The sequence below is a fragment of the Typopeltis vanoorti genome, chromosome 6 (assembly GCF_054136105.1).
Source record: "Typopeltis vanoorti isolate ZY-2024b chromosome 6, IOZ_Tvanoo_1.0, whole genome shotgun sequence".
NCBI lineage: Eukaryota > Metazoa > Arthropoda > Arachnida > Uropygi > Thelyphonidae > Typopeltis > Typopeltis vanoorti.
In genome coordinates this window covers 161,529,359-161,547,994 of record NC_143554.1, presented here as the reverse complement: position 1 = coordinate 161,547,994, position 18,636 = coordinate 161,529,359, and the positions used below count along the sequence as shown (strand labels likewise).

General features: G+C 40.7%; 1 protein-coding gene across 1 annotated transcript in view; it reads right to left on the bottom strand.

Moving 5' to 3' along the window:
• Positions 1–18,636, bottom strand: part of LOC150106172 (serine/threonine-protein kinase BRSK2-like) — a 193,530-nt gene that overhangs the window by 68,676 nt on the left and 106,218 nt on the right. The window contains exons 5-8 of the mRNA XM_090393904.1: positions 15,483–15,633; positions 15,329–15,397; positions 15,089–15,235; positions 1,299–1,333 (exon numbers count right to left, since the gene is read on the bottom strand). Coding sequence (XP_090250030.1) covers positions 1,299–1,333; positions 15,089–15,235; positions 15,329–15,397; positions 15,483–15,633 — 402 coding nt within the window. The remainder of the gene's footprint in view (positions 1–1,298; positions 1,334–15,088; positions 15,236–15,328; positions 15,398–15,482; positions 15,634–18,636) is intronic.

The following is an 18,636-nucleotide window of genomic DNA, read 5'->3' as shown; positions in this document are numbered from 1 at the left end:
GCCCAAGACCCTAACTTGGCTTTGTCTGAGAAAGATCCTTCAGCTCCTCAAGTCGACGACGGGATCGAACCCAGGACACTCCTTTCCCAGGCATATGGTTACGAAGCGCATAGCCACTAGGCTAACCGCGTGGACTAAAACAATTTAAAGGGGATAAAAAGGTAGACTCCCCCTCACTCATCAGAAGACGACAGCCAGTTAGCGACACTAGTTCCTTTTCTGTAGGCTGACGTTTGTAGTGTGAAGGGAAGGTCACTTTGCCGATGCGCCCAGTGGTTGGAAGAGTTCCCTATTTGCTTCGCCGGGCCCATACTGTCTGCAACGAACGCCTTAATGGCCTGGTGATTCCCCTTTTCGTGCACTTAATCAACGTACTTTATTTAAAACGTGGGGCAAAGAATAAGGGGTGGGGAGCAATAATGAAACTGTACAGACATGAAATCCTGACAAGAAGGACAGGAAATTTTTATTTTTGTTACTAAAATGTTAACTTGTCAAACAATGGCGAAAATAGAAGATGGAAAAAAAAGAGAGAGTAAAATATATTTAGAAAATAAAAAAAAAGAAGAAGAGAAACAGAGGGGAAAAATTGGAGAAATAGAGAAAGAAATAGAAGAAGAAGAAATGTTGAAGAGAGAAGAATTTAGGGGAAAATAAACAAAAAAAGAGAAAATAAAAATAGGAAAGCGTGCATGTAATCAAAGGCATTTAGGGATGGCTCCTCGAAAGATTTTCTGTAATTAACAACTACAGACAGATTATTCCCATAATTCAATTCCTCTCTCTCTCTCTCTCTCTCTCTCTCTCTCTCTCTCTCTCTCTCTCTCTCTCTCTCTCTCTCTCGCAATTGCTTGATGGAGTGGATTCGTGCGGTAATTTACCGGTCTCATCCCATCCCTGACCTCCTCCGATTGCAATTTTGTCTTATCCGCAACGAGACTCGAAACTCGAATCGCGCCCGTAATGAGTGCACGTGCAGCTAGTTTTGGTATCGCCGCAATTCTCACGAAACGTGCTGACGGTGCTCGAATATCACGTCTGCCATCCCCGTCATTCACGTACGGGTTCTTTGTGGTTCGGAGTGTTCGATGATAAGTCAAACGGTTTTAAACTGAAAAATGTGCGCGCTGCTTAAAAGGAATAAACGGGCGCATTTATGTCTCTCTCTCTCTCTCTCTCTCTCTCTCTCTCTCTCTCTCTCTCTCTCTCTTTGTCTCATATCTCGCTGTATTCTTGTGTGTGTGTGTGTTTCCTAAAAGAAGAAAGAAGGTAAAGAAAGTAAACACAAAGTTACTTACGCCGTGACCCAAGGATGCCGAGTGACCTCCGACAGCTGAAAAAGAAAGCAAAAAATCACTGTTTGCAAAATAACATCACAACTGACACATTTCGAGTAGACAAGTCATTAAACTGAGAACACATTACGATCTTAGCGATTACATTATGCGTGGAAAGAACTGTGCGGTGTTTCTTCTTTCCCTCGTAGGGAACGCATCATTCGGAGCCGACCCCAACAATCTTTGCTCGAAGAGAATCTTGTCCGGGTCGGCATCGAATGCTTGATAGAGTATTATCAACGATGAAATAATTAATTAAATTCAATTTTAATTTTAATATATTTAAACATTTTTAAACCACAAAAATGATTGTCAGTTTAATCATTTATATTTTGAATTCGACTCGTTCCCACAAAAACATTACTTTTGCTCGAGGTCCAAATTCCGAGTTTTTCTTCCTCACAATTTATCCCCAGGGGCATAAAATCCGTTATTGGCTACATTTGATTGGAACGGTAGGACTGAGAATGAGGAATTTAAAACTTGAAATTAAATTTAAAATAAAGTTTTGAATGCCTTCATTGTTTTGTGTGGTGGAAAAATATTTCTTGGTGCACGTTGTAAGTAAAAACCAAAACTCTCTTGCGCAGTTCACGAGATTCGTTTTTATCTTTCGACCTAAGTTCATACGTGATCTTGCTGCACACCAACATGAATAACAGAACACTTTTACTATCTTCGAACTTTCGTTTCATCTAGGACAAAACAACACCCCTGCCGGACTGTTAATAGGATTCCTAAAGTCCTAAAAGGACTGGGAGATGGACTGGGTCCTTGGCTCTTTATCCCTTCAACTGAATGAAGAACATCTGTGAGGAATGGGGTGTTATTGAGCTAAAAGCTCTAGTCATGGCTGAGTAACAGCATCCGTTACCTGGAAGTCCTAAAAAGGACTTTTTTCGATTTTATTAAAGAATTAATAGGATTTCTTATAGTCCTTATAAGGACTGACTTAAAGGGACGAAGCAAGAATGCTTTTCATCTTCCCCGTTATCTGTAGAGGACAGTGTAAGGATAAGGTGTTTTTGAGCTATTAAAGCTCTGATCATGGCAGGAGGGTAACAGCAATAGCCGAGCCTCAGTTAGAACTTCATTGGCTACAGCACTGCCATCCATTACCCTCCAAGGGTATTGATCACCGCATCTCACGGTCGATAAAGACTTCCTAATAGGATTCCGCAGAACGCAAAACGTTACTGTCTATAAGTGTGAAGCATAATGCTTTTAATCCCTGCTATCTGATAGGTTACTGTGTAGGGAACAATTTATGAGTAACGTGCTCAGCCTGAGTTGGGCAAGTTATAGATCTTGAAAGGTAACTAGGATGGAATTAGGTCGTCTATATTTGCCTAAATCCGATTCATCATAATTTGCTGCTTGTTGGACTAATTCAATTGGATGTGAGGACGATTTTGAGAAGTATTTTACTGCGAGAGATTGCAGGAAAGTGTAGATATAAGGGATATTTGTGTCTCGATGAAGTCGAACATTTCTAATGTACCATGGAGCATTTAAGATCATACGTAAGCATTTGTTTTGCAGTCTTTGCAGCTTAAGGATATTTGAGATTCCTTATAGTCCTTATAAGGGCTGGCTTAAAGGAGCGAAGCAAGAATGCTTTTCATCTTCTCCGTTATCTGTAGAGGAGAGTGTAGGGATAAGGTGTTATTGAGCTATTAAAGCTCTGATCATGGCAGGAGAGTAACAGCACTAGCCGAACCTCAGTTAGAACTTCATTGGCTACAGCATTGTCATCCATTACCCTCCAAGGGTACCAATTTTAGTTGCCTCGTACGACATTCATTAGCTACATTGGCGATGTGTAAGTAAAGCCAATCTCTAAAAATTCGGACCATCCCTAGGCCACTCGATCGTGGGCGAAAGACCGTCCACCTCAGCGCTGGCTCCACTCAGTGATGGCCTTCCACCCGCACACCACCACCGAGCAGAACCGCTCATATTCCGAAGAAAATCATTCACCGACAAAGCCCCTCAGCGGGCCGTGCCGGAGAACACCTTCTCCGGAGACTCAAATTGCTCCCTTAAGACAAAAACCTTAAGAGAGCGAACTCAAAACTCTCGAATCTCTGCGTCCCAGGGGGTAACAGCAACAGCCGAACCTCAGTTAAACTTCATTGGAACAGCATTGCCATCCATTACCTATCAAGGGTACCAATTTTAGTTGCCTCGTACGACACTCATTAGCTACATTGGCGCTATTCTTATCTCCCGGCAACCAGAGGGGGATCGGTCGATTCCAACGCGAAGTTAAAATTAAAAAGTAATCATATCTGCGATGTGAAGTGGTGTCAAGAACCTAATTTTGAAAAAATATGCTCTACCTTGACTAGTATAAGTAAATAACGTATTTATTATTTAGTTACTTTATTAATTACTTTAACTAATATTCTTATAAGATGGAATTAAATTCCGACAATTTAATAAATCCCCAAACTGACTTTCGTGTATTATTTTCAATATGCGTCTCGAGTGAGCTGCTTCGTCACACGCTAATAGAGCAGGGTAGTATCTGTTGTCATTCCTTTTTTTTCTTTCTCGTGTACAAGTAAACTACCTTTTGTCCATCTCATAGTTTATTACATTAATCAGGTTAAATATTTTAATAATTTAATGTATTCATTAAATTGCTGACTTTATCAACTTAAATTAAACATAAATATATTTTTATTTGTTATATTTGAAGTTACTTCAATACAGAAATCCTTCTTCGCAACGCAAGTATTTCTAACCAAAGGACATCAGAAATACCGAGTTAAGCTATTTATAGCAGAAAAATACTTCCATTTTTATTTTTATTTTTATTGTTTACAGAATATCTTGAAAAACTTCCTCGCAAAATATCATAGAAGTCTTTAAGCTGCTTCATATCTCCAATAAGAAGCATGGTGATCACACACCGGGAAGTGAAATTCATCTCCTCTTTGAAAATAATCATGAACAACACTTCTTTTAAGAGCTTTATCAATCACTCGATAGAGATAAGCGTGGATGACTCTGCGGAATTTTGTTTTTAATGTAAACGCATTAAGCAATTCTAAATTACGTATTTAACATGCGTGCAAATACCAAAAAGAATTAGAATTATGATTTAACAATTAAATGTTTGGGCAGCGATTTTAAGAATTTATAAAATCCTCTCACACCATTTTTTCATAACTTTACATCACTGGTGGATTAGACTGTTCGGCTGAGTGGTTATATCCGCTCTTTAGCCGATGGTCCATAGTTTCGAATTTCACGGGGACGCGAATGTTCGCGATTGTGTTTACGCAATACAAGAATTTTATCGTCCATTGTAAGATCAATGCTACGACTTTTCAGATCTAAGCTTAAAAAAGTACCATGTTACGGTTTTCAGATTATGAAAAAAAAATTCATTAAAAAATCCTTAGCCAACCCACGGTGGTAACTTACTGTAGATATACAATTAGGATGAATTTCGAGAGTTCTACAGCTCTTCCATGGTCGGATTATTGCTTCCGCTAACGGAAATTGCTCTTGTTTAATGAGCTTGTTTATTATCCATTCCAATCAAAATCCCCCAACCAAGAGCGTTGGCTTTCCAATAAATCTGCCAAGACAGCCCAACGCAAAAATAATGCAGCATACACTCAACGGCACAAGTCAAAAACTCCAACCTCCGTTGTGCTTAAACTACATCCTGTAACAGCCGTAAAAATTATCAACAAATCTAAGTCAGCCTTAGTAATAGCCAAATGCACAAAGCTTACCTCCTGCTCAAATGACAGCTGAGTCTCTGTGAAGGCTGTGGAATGCAACTTTTGTCTATTGATTCCGCCATTCTCTAATATCCTAATGAAACAATGGCAACATTTCTAGACATAAAGCAGATCTCTGACATCAGTCATGTCCTCCAACTCTTGTTTAAACTACCAAGGCAAATCTCTCCCTGCTATTCCACAAACCAACTACTGTATGCCTTCTCTGATCTTTCGTTAGAAGGATATCAGGAAAATACTCAATAGCCTTGATGCTATTAAATTGTCTAACCCAGATGGTATCCATCTTATTGTGTTTCTCTTCAGCCTTTTTAAGATTCCAGCGTTCATTTCCATTTGGTCTGAGGGGTTCACATTGGTGAGTACGGGCATGGCAAACCAGAGATACCCAAGCTAGACCTGAACTTACTACCTACAATATACACTTGGTATATCATATCTGGAGACCGGTCTTCTACTCTTCTTTCCCTCTACTCTCTTACTTCTTACTCCCCCCCCCAAGTGCTATTAGAGAAACTCGAGGGCGAGGGGGGTGACTCTTTCCTCTCAAACTGTAGTTTCCACTATCTGCTAAAAAAGCGGCTGAATTCAGGTCAAGAAGTGATGGTTGACACGACGAAAACTTAACCATTAAAACCGAAATGAACTCTAACCAACCTAAAGATACATGCCGGATCGACCGTAGCCCGGTCAAACAAGGCTCGCGCCCACTATTAGGTATCCACCATTCCTTTTCTTTATTCACCAATTTTTGTAGCTGTAGTACTCAGATGATACGTTTCGAGATTTCAATGCCATTAACACCAGTTTTCTACCGATTATTCAGTGGGGTGAAGATAATTTACCAAACTCTAATGTTACCCAAAGGCAATCACACCATCCGTTTATTACACTGAAAAAATATCATCCTTTGCTCTCCCTCAACTTGGACCGCACTTCTGGTCCAGCCACCCGTGGCATAAACACAGCAAGTCCATCCACATCTTTTTCATCTTCAAAATAGTTGCTATTCATTTTGTTTGTTAATACTACTTGTCTTCTTTTTATTCCCAACACTTTGTAAATTTATAATCCATTCAACTTTAGAATATTGTTCTCGATTCGGGGTGGTGCACCAAATCCCATCCTCTCATTCTGGGTTGCTCTCTTGTATCCGTGAAAGAGCTATTCGCTTATTAGATGCCCATTCACGAACCGACTCATTCCAATCGCTTTTCCACCTGCGCTTTGATGCTGCATTGTCTCATCTACCATTCCATGGATATTGCTCCACTATTCCTTCCGTCCCCTCTAACGATACTCAGAGAGTGAGTGTAGTAATTGTGCATTGTCGTGATGTAAAAACCACCTACCGGAAGACAGTTGTGAAACCGTTTCTATGAGGTGTGCATCTTGAAGGCACTGCAGGATAATTTTGCAGAGGGTGGGATTCGCCTTTGGGCCTCGGAGAAGAAACGCCCGCTTCAGAGAGAATGAGCAAGACATTTTCAAAGGAGGGCTCGAAGTACTTCTCGTGACATTGAAATAGCTTACTCAATTCCTTGCTCAATTCAGATCACTTTACTACGGAATAACCCAAGGTCCGCCTTCTTTTCGGCAGATGGTGTCAGAAAAGGTTGACAAATATCGTGCACTTGAAGTTTCCTGAAATTACCTATTTCGATATTGCTGCTGGTTTTCTTGAAAAAACTCGCCATTCTACATCGTAAATCGAAATAGAATAAACTTAGGTCAAGATTTGGGAAATCGTAAAAGAAATAGAATGAAGGAAAACTCTTCGTTTTAAACTTGTTTTCGCTTTAACACAATTTCAGAACAATTCGAAAAGAAAGATTAAAGGAAGAGCGAACCGCATCAGTGGTACTTTTACGGTCGGGCCGGGAGGTCATCTAAAGTCTGTGTAAACAATAACCTGGGACATGCCATTTGGGGACCAATAGAGGAGAGAGAGACACACAAATACATTCTGCGAATGTGTAGAAGCGACCCCTCTTGGTTTTAACAACGACAACAAAGGAACTCGTTCCTGTGTGAGTTCCCGATCTCCAAATGTTCGATCATGAAGCTGGATTTACGGCACTCCAATTGCCCAAACAGTGAGGAAGTCTTTCAGATTTCAGTGTTCCATTTGCAGCATTTCCAATTCCAATGACAAACCTGAAAGAGAACATCAGGCATGACCATTCGGCAAATTAGTAAATTGTTCGCCTACTGAAGAGAACACCAAGCATGCCATCTTCCCAACTTACGTGGCCCTTTATAGCGTTTTGAAATACCTTTTTTATGATTTGTTTCATTTCTTTCTTCCATTTTTCTTTCCATTTTGCTGTGATTATTCTTTCAATTTCCAGATCAAAATACCTTCGCTTAGCCAGATTTCAAAAAATTCTTACTGAAATAAAAAATACATTCTTAACTTACTCCTCAAGAATCGCGGCAACTGACCGAGCTTTGGTCTTTCTGCAGGTGGGCAGTTCAAGTCAACATTTCATAATACCATATGGGACAAAAACTTCATAATCACTCTTATCCTACTCATCCTAATTCCCAAAAGCTTTAACTTACCATCAACAAATCCAAATCCGACTTTGAAAGAGCAGAAAAGACGCTTCCCCTTCAACATTCAGTAACGCCTTTTCGCCAACTTCCGCTCCCACTCACATCCAGATGGCATCATTCGTAACATCGTTTTAAAATAACGATGACTTCTTCCTCTGCTTCCCCTCCTCAATAGATAACCAATGCATATGACCTTCTACTATGCGTTGAACAGTTCATTGCACGTCTCTTCTTTCCTTTTGCCAAAACACTCCCAATAAAATCCCAAACTCTTTGACAACCAACAACCATCCCAATCCATACGATATGTCTGAATTGCACACAAACTCATGCTCGAAAAAACAAATGCCATCCTGTGAGGTCCCACGCCATCCCACTCAAAAGAACGAAAACAAGCTTTTACCCAGCCTAAAACTAGAATTAGAAATCAGCCATCCAACTCTCTTCCCGATGTCCTCATCTCAAATTCTCTTGAAAGTAATGGAGATGGTTATCAACAGCCAACGTTTTCATCTGCAAACAGGCTATTAATTGCTTCGTCTATTTCGAGATAAAGCAGACCAAGTAATTATTGATCAGCAATATGGATTCCTCTCATCTCTTTCCATGGCGTTTCTCGTAGGCAACCCCATTTGGACACAGGCCATGCAAGGGTTTGGAAAAACTCACGTGGTGGTGACAGGACTCGAGAATTTAATCGGATGTAGCACAGATGCCACCTTACCAATCTACCACTTCATGGTTTTCTTTCTGTCCTTCGTGATTGCCAAGTACCCTCCGGTCATTCATTGCGTGCCACAATGAATGGTTTCCTCACGAACAATTTTCCGAAGCTGCTGAATCCCCCCATGGTGTCTGTATTTGTTTTCATTTGTCTTACATATAAATAACCTTCTCTCACATTAAATCCTAGTTTTTTATTTGACAGTTCTCTCTCTCTCTCTCTCTCTCTCTCTCTCACTCTCTAGTTGGCCAAGGTGTTTCACGTGCGTTCATACCGCTCCTGCCTTCTCCCACCTTTTATACGTTTATTAGCAAGTTGTTTTTTATATAGATATATTCTCCAATCTGAGAGCTATCCGCTCATACTAGTCGTGTATGCGTAAGTATAGTGATAAGTGATTTATGACAGTTTTCTTCTCCTGGTGTATGAGTTCTGATATATATCCTTAACTTTGCAGCCATAATTCTCTCGCCACCTACACCAACTGCATTCCTCACCTTCGGCTATCGCCAGCGAAGGATTACCTCCCACGGCAACCGCACATTCCTGTACCACTACTGACACAGAAATGCAAGGACTCCCCACGACTTCGAACCCGGAAGGAAGAGCAAAGTTCACGAGAGCTACGGACACAGAAAACAGGTCAGTCGATTCCAAATCTTACGCTAATGTTGTATCAAACGGATATATCCTATCGTCCCCCAAAACACTGATTTCACACACGAATGCCACATCAGCCAGCAGTAAACTGATTAACGCAAAAATAACTACCACTGTTAGCAATGTCATTTCTAGAGAAAATGGAATTGTTATTTTCGCAACCAAAGAAAACATCGCACTAGAAGAGTATCCGATGGAGATCGCCAAAATTGTACCCGCAAAAAATATTACCAACGCTTCGCGCGTAGCCGATTTCAGCCATATCTCATGGGCACTCACGGTACCGCAAAAAGGCGTCGATATCGGCGATTTTCACTTTGAAGCAGCCCCAATAGCACTGGCCCCGACAAAAGTAAACGGTATCAAACGTCCCCCTGAAATTCCTCATCAACTCATCAGATCCATGTTATCAAGATACTCTTCTGTCGCAGGAAAAATACGCATATTGTCAGCAAAGAAGAAGCCCGAATTTGCCAAAATGTCAAAAGCGTCTGAAGACAGGCATTAATGCACTTTCCAAACAAACACCCACTACACAACCTGCCAAAATTAATCAACACACACATAAATGCAATCACAAACACTTTATACTTATCTTTCTCATCACAATGCTTCTTCTGTCATGAAGAGGGTCACATTAAGAAACAATGTCCATATATTACCAACAATTCATCAACAAACATCGCAGCCCAGAATAGCAAACCGGTAGAACAGAACAACATCGTACATGAAAAAATCAAAGCATAGGAAAAAATAAACCAAAAATTCTCTCCCAATCACGAATTTCAGAACCAAGAAAATCCCGAACTGGAAAAGACGAGGTTCAGTCGACTAATGAGATCCAAAGCTCTGATAACGAAGTCTCACAGCACAAACAGCATGAAAACACGGATCCTTCCAACAGAGATGACTCGGATGAACAAATTAAAAGCAATCCCTGGTCACAACAACCAGAATCACCAACCCAGCTTTCAACTAATTCAAATCCATCCAATAATAGAAACTACTCAAAATGGCCTTTCATCACCTGCAGCCAGCCAAGGAGAAAGAGAGTTCCCAGACGATGATGAAACTGTACTCCCCCATGACGACCTAGAAGAGGAAGAAGCTGAGGGGGAACTTCCCCAGACTGAGGGTCCCCTAACCACGAAGCAGCTAATATCCTTCATATAGAAAGTGCGAAGGCTCCCCCCCCCCACAAATTAACTATAGCCCTTAAATACACCACAAGAATCCCGGAACTAATATCCCAACTTCAGGATCTAAACTCAAAATATTAAAATGTAAAAAGGGCAGAGCACAGGTTAACAGGAGTAAGCGAATCTACTTCCTAATTAATGGGCTACAAGCACAGTACCAGAACCAATATTAGATTCAACCTACAATTAAACTATCATAAACATAATGTCCTTGAGCCTTTTCTCTCTAATGCAAGAGGATGTGCCTCTGCATTACGCAACAGAATAGTCCTTGACCAGGTACAAAATCATCATAGAGACCTAATACTTCTGCAGGAAACAAATATAGACTCCTCATCCAAATTATCTAGAAGATGGGCAGAGTGACCCTATGACCTACAGTATACTGCAACCCAACAACATCATGGAGCAGGAGTTAGCTTAGGTGTACATCATCGATCTCCCTACAAATTAAAAGTGATTGTTGATATACCAGGATATGCCTTGGACGCTCACATAAAAGCACCCAACCATGATACCCTGCATGTGTTCAACATCTACATTCCACAGCAGGATGCTCTGGCATCACAAATCCTAGATTTCGTTAAAAACCATCTCTCTAGTATTGACCAAGAACATTTCATAATAGCTGGAGACTTTAATTGCTGAACATCGTAGACAATTAATAAACAAACTTCAAACACTGGTAAACCATAATGAACTCATAGACGTCTTTCGGCATCAACATCCAGATAAGAAGTCCTACACATGGAAGTCAGCAATCACAGCAACCAACAGGCCACTCTACCAAGCACGACTGGACAGATACTATATTTCCAAACACACCTTTCCTCTCGTTAGAAACATCTCACACATTCCTTCCTACATCTCAGATCATTGCTTCGTCAAACTGCAACTTTCTTTATCTTTGGAAGCATCCAAATCAGGAAGTGCCTACTGGATCTTCAACAACACCCTCCTGAAAGATCCAGATTACATAAAAAAGACTCAAGCTTTAATAATCAACTTCACTAACTCGAACGTGGATACAGAACCAATGAAAACATGGTGGCCCATCTAAAATCCAAAATAAAATGCTTTACGCAGATCTACAGTCACCAGAAAAATCAACAGAGGAACATTAGAATCCGACAACTTGAAGAACAGCTCAAGTATCTCCAAGAAGAAAGCCCTGAATATCACTCTGCCTTACAAGCCATGCAAAGAAACGCAGAATTGTCGGCTAAAGTGCCCTACTTAGATCGCGGCATACACAAATAAATCTTTCAGATGCCCCCACGAAATATTTTTTGTCTTTGGAAAGAAAATGCCAGGCAGCAAACTCCATCTCTGCCATCAGACCTCAAGATCACAGTATCACAGAAGATCCAAGTAAAATCACCTCTGAAATCTTACAATACTACAAGAATGAATACAGCACTGCGGGAACATCCCATCATGCCATTCACGAAATACTGAAAGAAACAAAAAAATCTCTGCAACAGATCGGAACCCCTTAGAAAACAAAATCACGCTAGATGAACTGAAAACCGCATGCACATATTTGCCAAAGAACAAATCTCCTGGTCTTGATGGTCTCACCTCAGAGTTTTTCCAAGTCTTCTGGAATCAACTCGGACCACTACTCCTGAAAACACTGCAAGAAGCCTACCTCAATGGGCTTCCACAATCAGTCACGATTTTGCAAAATTATTTCCAAAGTTATAGCAAACTGAATAAAGCCAACATTGCCTGAAGTTATTGGCCAACACCAAACGTACTCTGTCCTAGGAAGATCAATACATGAAAACCCCCATTTAATAAGAGATCTCATCCACATCGCAAACAGCCAACACGAAAACCTTGCACTCCTTAGCCTTGATCAGGAGAAGGCTTTCGACAGGGTAGAACACGAGCACCTTTATGAAGTACTAAAGGCATTCGGCGATGGTCCTCTCATCATTGAAACAGTGCAATTGCTATACAGAGATGCACACTTCTGTTTAAAAATCAATAACAGGCTCACACGCACTTTGTCATACTCTCGAGGGATCAACCAAAGATGTCCTCTCTCTGGACAGTTGTACACACAGTGGCCATAGAACCCTTCTTAAAAAGATTACACGACACCATCATCTCCAAACGAACCAGCATAATAGAGCCACATCAAAAAATTACCCTATCAGCATATGCCGATGACGTCACTGTAATAGTCCGAAATGAAGAAGAAATGACAGTAACCGAGGAAGCAACACAGACTATATGCAAAAGCCTCAGGGGCCAAATTAAATTCTACAAACACCACGGGCTTGTGGTCAGTCATTCAATGGAAGGGTAGAAATGATTCTCCGATAGAATGTACCTGGTCAAGCGAAGGACAAAGATACTTAGGTGTGCACCTTGGCAACACCAAAATATATAACACACTGAACTGGACACAGCTGCACAACCGTTTTAAACAGGTGCTAGGTAAATGGAACAGCGTTCGTTCCATGTCTTCACATAGAGGAAAAGTACTAATAGTTAACCAGATGGCTGCGAGTGTCTTATGGCATACCCTCAAAGTACTCACACCTCCTGAAGAATTTCTCCACCACTTTCAAAAGGAAATCAAACGTTTCCTCTGGAACAAAACTCACTGGACAACATACCCTCAACTCTGCAAGCCACACAGCAAGGGAGGTCAAGGCCTGATTTCCATTGAAAACAAGATTAGCTCCTTCAGGATAATCCTCCTCCTAAAGACACTTCAATGCAGTCACACTTATGTAACTACCTTCGATTACATCACTTTACACTTTCCACAATCCTCCGAATGGCCAGTCCTGCACCATCTCCTCCTAAACTACCTCATTTTTACAGAGATGCTCTACAGCGGTGGAAAAGCACAGAACTTCGTCACACACTGACAGGATCAACAGAGTTAGCTGTACTTACAGAACCTTTATTTTCGAACAGAAATATAACAAGTCTCACAACTGGTCAGCCCTTTCTTTTCCCTACATGGAACTGGGCAGGAATAAGAGTCATAGGGGACCTCCTAACCCAGACCCTAAAGTGGAAAACATTCGCAAGCCTACCAATAAAGAACCCAAAAACTGAAAAGCGATATCAACAGCTGCAAGCCTCCATTATAAAAGCCTATCCAGATATCGCTACACTTCAGGAAATCCGTATTCCTTCTAGAAACTACTCGAGGCCGATATTTCATCTTGTACATTCTGAAGCCTCACTTCCAATTTTTCTCTCCAACTACAGGAAAATATACCACTTCCTCATGTCAGTGTCTCCAACCTCGCCCTTCTTATATTCATCCTTAACCCTCTCATCTACAAGGCTGCATATGCCACTCAGTTTTCAGTGGGATCTTCCATATAAATCGAAGTGTGCCAAACCAGATTCCGACATACAGTGGAGACTATGGCATAACATCTTGCCAACTCCTTCTAAGCTCTACAAATTTCAGTTAAAAGAAACGGATCTGTGTCTATTCTGTGACGTTTCAGGTACCTTGGAACACACATCTAACCTGTCTCGCAAATAAAGTGATGATCACCTATGTCCTGATTACTGCCTCTAGCACCTATAACTACGTACACACCCAAGAAGACTACTGGAATTTAGTCCATACAGACACAGAATATGCAATTTCCTCTTCATCTGCGCCAAGGCCGTCATTTACAGTTTCTACCTTAAGCACACAAGAAATAACCAGCACCCATCCATCACTGAATCGAAACAAACCCTCATGTGTAGTTACGTCGGAAACTACGAAGCAGGCTTTCATTGGAATTTGATTATTACAAAGAAACAGGAACTGTCGCAAAATTCGTAGAGAAGTGGAATCCAACTGGTGCCCTGTTTTGGATTGCCGACGACAACACTTCAGCTGAAAAATAACTAAAAGTGACGCTCAACTGTAATATTGACTCTTAGTGAAAAGACACATCCTGTCCACCAATAATGTACCTTTTCCCCCTTCATTTCTATTGTATCTCTAAAACGAAATATCATTTTTTCCTGTAATATACATTCTTATAATGTGTAAATAGTCCGTTTTTGTTATCTGTTCCTTTGCTTTCCTTTAAGCTTGTGATAACACAAGGTGATGCTTAGGATTGATGCCAGTGTAAAGTCCAAGTCCAAATCTACTGAATCAACTTCGCTTCCATTCTATTAACCACTGCTTCTTGGAATCCTTCCCTACAACGTCTTACAATACATTAACAGAATTCATCTTTCTTCCTCTTGATAGCTCTCTCTCTCTCTCTCTCTCTCTCTCTCTCTCTCTCTCTCTCTCTCTCACACACACACACACACACACACGCGCGCGCGCGCGCGCAGAACCGGTGCGAAGTAGGTCAGCAACCCCTCAAGCATGGCATTAATATTTGAGAAAAATGTGTACCATTATTTGTGTCTGTTATCTTCCGAGCAACTTCCACAACATGATGTTCAGCAATGTACAGTGTACTAATTTACGTCGCATTTTTAAAAAAATTTATTTATTTATTTATTTTGAACTGCACATCAACGTTTCGTTTCCGTTATTTCCATACATTATTCCCCTCTTGGAATCAGATCCTTGCAGTGATTTATTAAATTTGAACGCTATCCGTTAGTAATATCTCTTGTGCAGTTCTACAAATGTACAGTTTAATTGCATTCGAATTTAGTGAATCCCCTCACCTTCATATTTGATATATCTGCAATTATAAATCTTCTTTAATTTAAAAGTAAAATACACACAAACAGCTAATTGATAACTCGTGGTGTTGATTAAATTCTACGTCCATCGCTTTAAGGGTGTACTAAGGAATAGGATGGGATAGAATATGAATGCAAGAAACGTAAAAAAGAGGAACTTACCGTCATCCTCTTCTCTGGGTTCACTTCGATCATACCCCTCAGTAGGTCCTGGCAGTCTGGGGGGACGAAGTGAGGGATATGAAATACTCCTCGTTTCACTTTCTCCAACAGCTGTCGGAGGTTGTCGTCATCAAATGGTAAGGCACCCTGCAACCATTAAAGAAACGCGATTGAGTCCTACAGTCTGATCGTAGCGCCACCTGGCAAGTAAATGATACAGAGCAGCAAAGAGTAACTTACCACGAGTAATGCATACAAAATCACTCCGCAGCTCCACACGTCAGCCCTCCTTCCGTCGTACTTCTCCCCCTGAAAATAAAAAACGAATAAGAAAGGAAAGTCACAAAAATAAAAAATAAAAAGGAGGAGAAGGACCACATGGATGGAAACTTACTCGGATCACTTCCGGACATGCGTAGTGAGGGGAACCGCAGGATGTCTCCAACATGGATCCTTCCACCTGCAACGACGCCATCCCGAAGTCGGCAATGCGGATGTTGTTCTTCTCGTCCAGCAGGAGGTTCTCCGGTTTCAGATCGCGGTGGCTGGTAAAGGAAACGAAGGATTCTTCATTTCAGAGAGAGTGAAGATGCCAATTAATGCATCCGTCCTTTTTATCAAATTTCATATTTTATAAATTTAAATGAAATTTAATGCATTGAATTTTATTGAAATGTTAAAAAAATCAACGCCTTTTAGAGTTTCAGAGCAGTTCGTCCAATTATTTTCGTCCAAACGAAATCTCGTCCATTCCCTCGATTTCGTCCATTACATGTCTCGTCCAGTAGGACATTTTGACCAATCCTATTTTGTCCAATCGAATAAGATTGTAAGACTGATCGAATAAGATTGATATCGTCCAAAGCTATTTGTACAATTGAAAATAATTGGACGAAATGAGCTGAAAGCACTTGGGTTTGAGGTTATTCGTCTAATCCTATTACTTTTCTCGTCCAGTAAGACATTTCGTCTAATCTTATTCTTCCAATTCTTCATATTAGTCCAAGGAGTTATAAGTAACTTGTGATCATTAATAATAGTCAGTTGACACAAAACAGAAGGGCACAAGGCAATATTCATGGTTCATCCTCACACGTTTGGTTAAGTTAGGTTAGGTCAGTGGACGCGTTGGTTAGCCAGGTTAGTCAGTTGGCACAGCTGGCAATAACAGTCAGTTGACACAACAAATAAGGGCGCAAGACAATATGAATGGTCCATCTTCAAACATTAGGGTAGGTTAGGTTAGGTTAGTCACTTGACACATTGGTTTGTCAGTTGGCACAGTAGTAGGTTAGTCATTTGACACAGATGGCAATAATATTTAGTTGACACAATAGAAAACGGCGCAAGACAATATGCATGGTCCACTTTCACACATTCGGGTAGGTTAGGTTAGGTTAGTCAGTTGGCACAGTAGTAGGTTAGTCATTTGACACAGCTGGAAATAATAGTCAGTTGACACAAAAGATAAGGGCACAAGACAATATTAATGGTCCATACTCAAACGTTAGGTTAGGTAGTCAGTTGGCACAGTAATAGGTTAGTCATTTGAAACAGCTTGCAATAATATTCAGCTGACACAAAAGAGAAGGGCACAAGACAATATGCATGGTCCATCCTCACACGTTAGGGTAGTTTAGGTTAGTCAGTTGCCACAATAGTAGGTTATTCATTTGACATAGCTGGCAACAATAATCAGTTGACACAAAAGAGATGGGCACAAGACAATATGCGTGGTCCATCCTCACATGTTAGGGTTGGTTACGCTAGGTTAGTCAGTTGACACAGGTGAGTCAGTTGGCACAGTAATAGGTAAGTCGTTTGAGACAGCTGGCAATAATATTTAGTTGGCAAAAAAAGAGAAGGGCGCCAAACAATATGCATGGTCCATCCTCACACGTTATGGTAGGTTAGGGTTAGGTTAGTCAGTTGGCACAGTAATAGGTTAATCATTTGAAACAACCGGCAGTAATAGTCAGTTGACACAAAAGAGAAGGACGCAGGACAATATGCATGCATGGTCCATCCTCACACGTTAGGGCAGGTTAGGTGAGGTTAGTCAGTTGACATATTGGTTATTCAGTTGGCACAGTAGCAGGTTAGTCAATTGAGAGAACTGGCAATAATAGTCAGTTGACACAAAAGAGAACGGAACAAGACAATATGATGGTCCATCCTCACATGCTAGGGTAGGTTAGGTTAGGTTAATCAGTTGACACATTGGTCAGTCAGTTGGCATAGTAGTAGGTTAATAATTTGACACAGCTGGGAATAAAAGTCAGTTGACTGAAAAGAGAAGGACGCAGGACAATATGCATGGTCCATCTTCACACGTTAGGGTAGTTTTTTTTAGGTTAATTATTTAGTTAACACATTGGTTAGTCATTTGAAACCGCTGGTAATAATAGTCAGTTGGCACAAAAGTGAAGGCCGCAAGACAATATGCATGGTCCATCCTCATCCGTTAGGGTAGGTTAGGTTAGGTTAGTGAGTTGACAGGGTCGACAATAATAGTCATTTGACATCGATGGGACAAATTGAGATTGGACGAAATGTCCTACCGGACGAGTTTTACGTTGGACAAATTTATAAAAAGGCAAAAAAATCTTGGACCATCTATCCTCAAACCCCTTTTAGTCCCTTATAAGAAGACCTTACAGGATTCCCTTATACAATTTTTTATTTAAATGTTTAAAATATAAACACTCTTTAAAATTATAAAAGTTAGTTTGATTCGTTTATAAAACTACATGTTTGTGTATTCACTTTGTAGTCATCTGATTGGGTAACTGTTTGTCGAGATTATTCGATTTCTGTACAAAATTTTGCGCCGTCATTGATAACGCTTCGTTTTCTAGTCCCCCCCCCTCCCCCTGTTCTGCAGCATTTAAAATAATCAAGCAGAAAGACTGGGAAGAATCGCTTTCATTCCAAAGATCTTTGAAGCTTGCTAGATTACTTCTCATACATTTAGCACGTACTGTTCTATTTAAACTGAAATCACCAGAGTTTTTCTTAAGGAATCCATCCGTTCTTATCAATCTAACACGCCGGGTTCTCTCATTAGGGTCTTCTTTTATTCAGTTTAATGCAGCCATCCCTCTAAGAGTAAGTATTTTATCTTTGTAGAACTGTGTTTTCGGGGGTCTGTTTGCCTTCGTTGTGGGACGAAAAACCGCAGTTTCCGGTTTTTAAAATAAAAACCTCTACCTCCGTATGAGACCGGCTGACTCACCGTTTGATTGAAAATCAAGGTTCTTCACGTCGTAGTCGACATGCGAACCGAGGTATTTTTAACCCAAGGGCGGCTCGTCTATATTAACTGAGTAACGGAGGCTCTCTTAAAGAGAAAATGAAAAATTAGTTCTTAAAAACCTTGTGACCTACATGCAGGAAAGAAATGTGTGAGACAAAACTTCGCGTGCGCCACAGAAACGGATCTTCAAAAATGAACGTCCGTCAATCATCTGAACTGCTCACCAGAGGGAGTAATTGGCACAGGTTGTAAAAGTGGTGTAAATTACGACAACGGACACCGCATCGGAGAT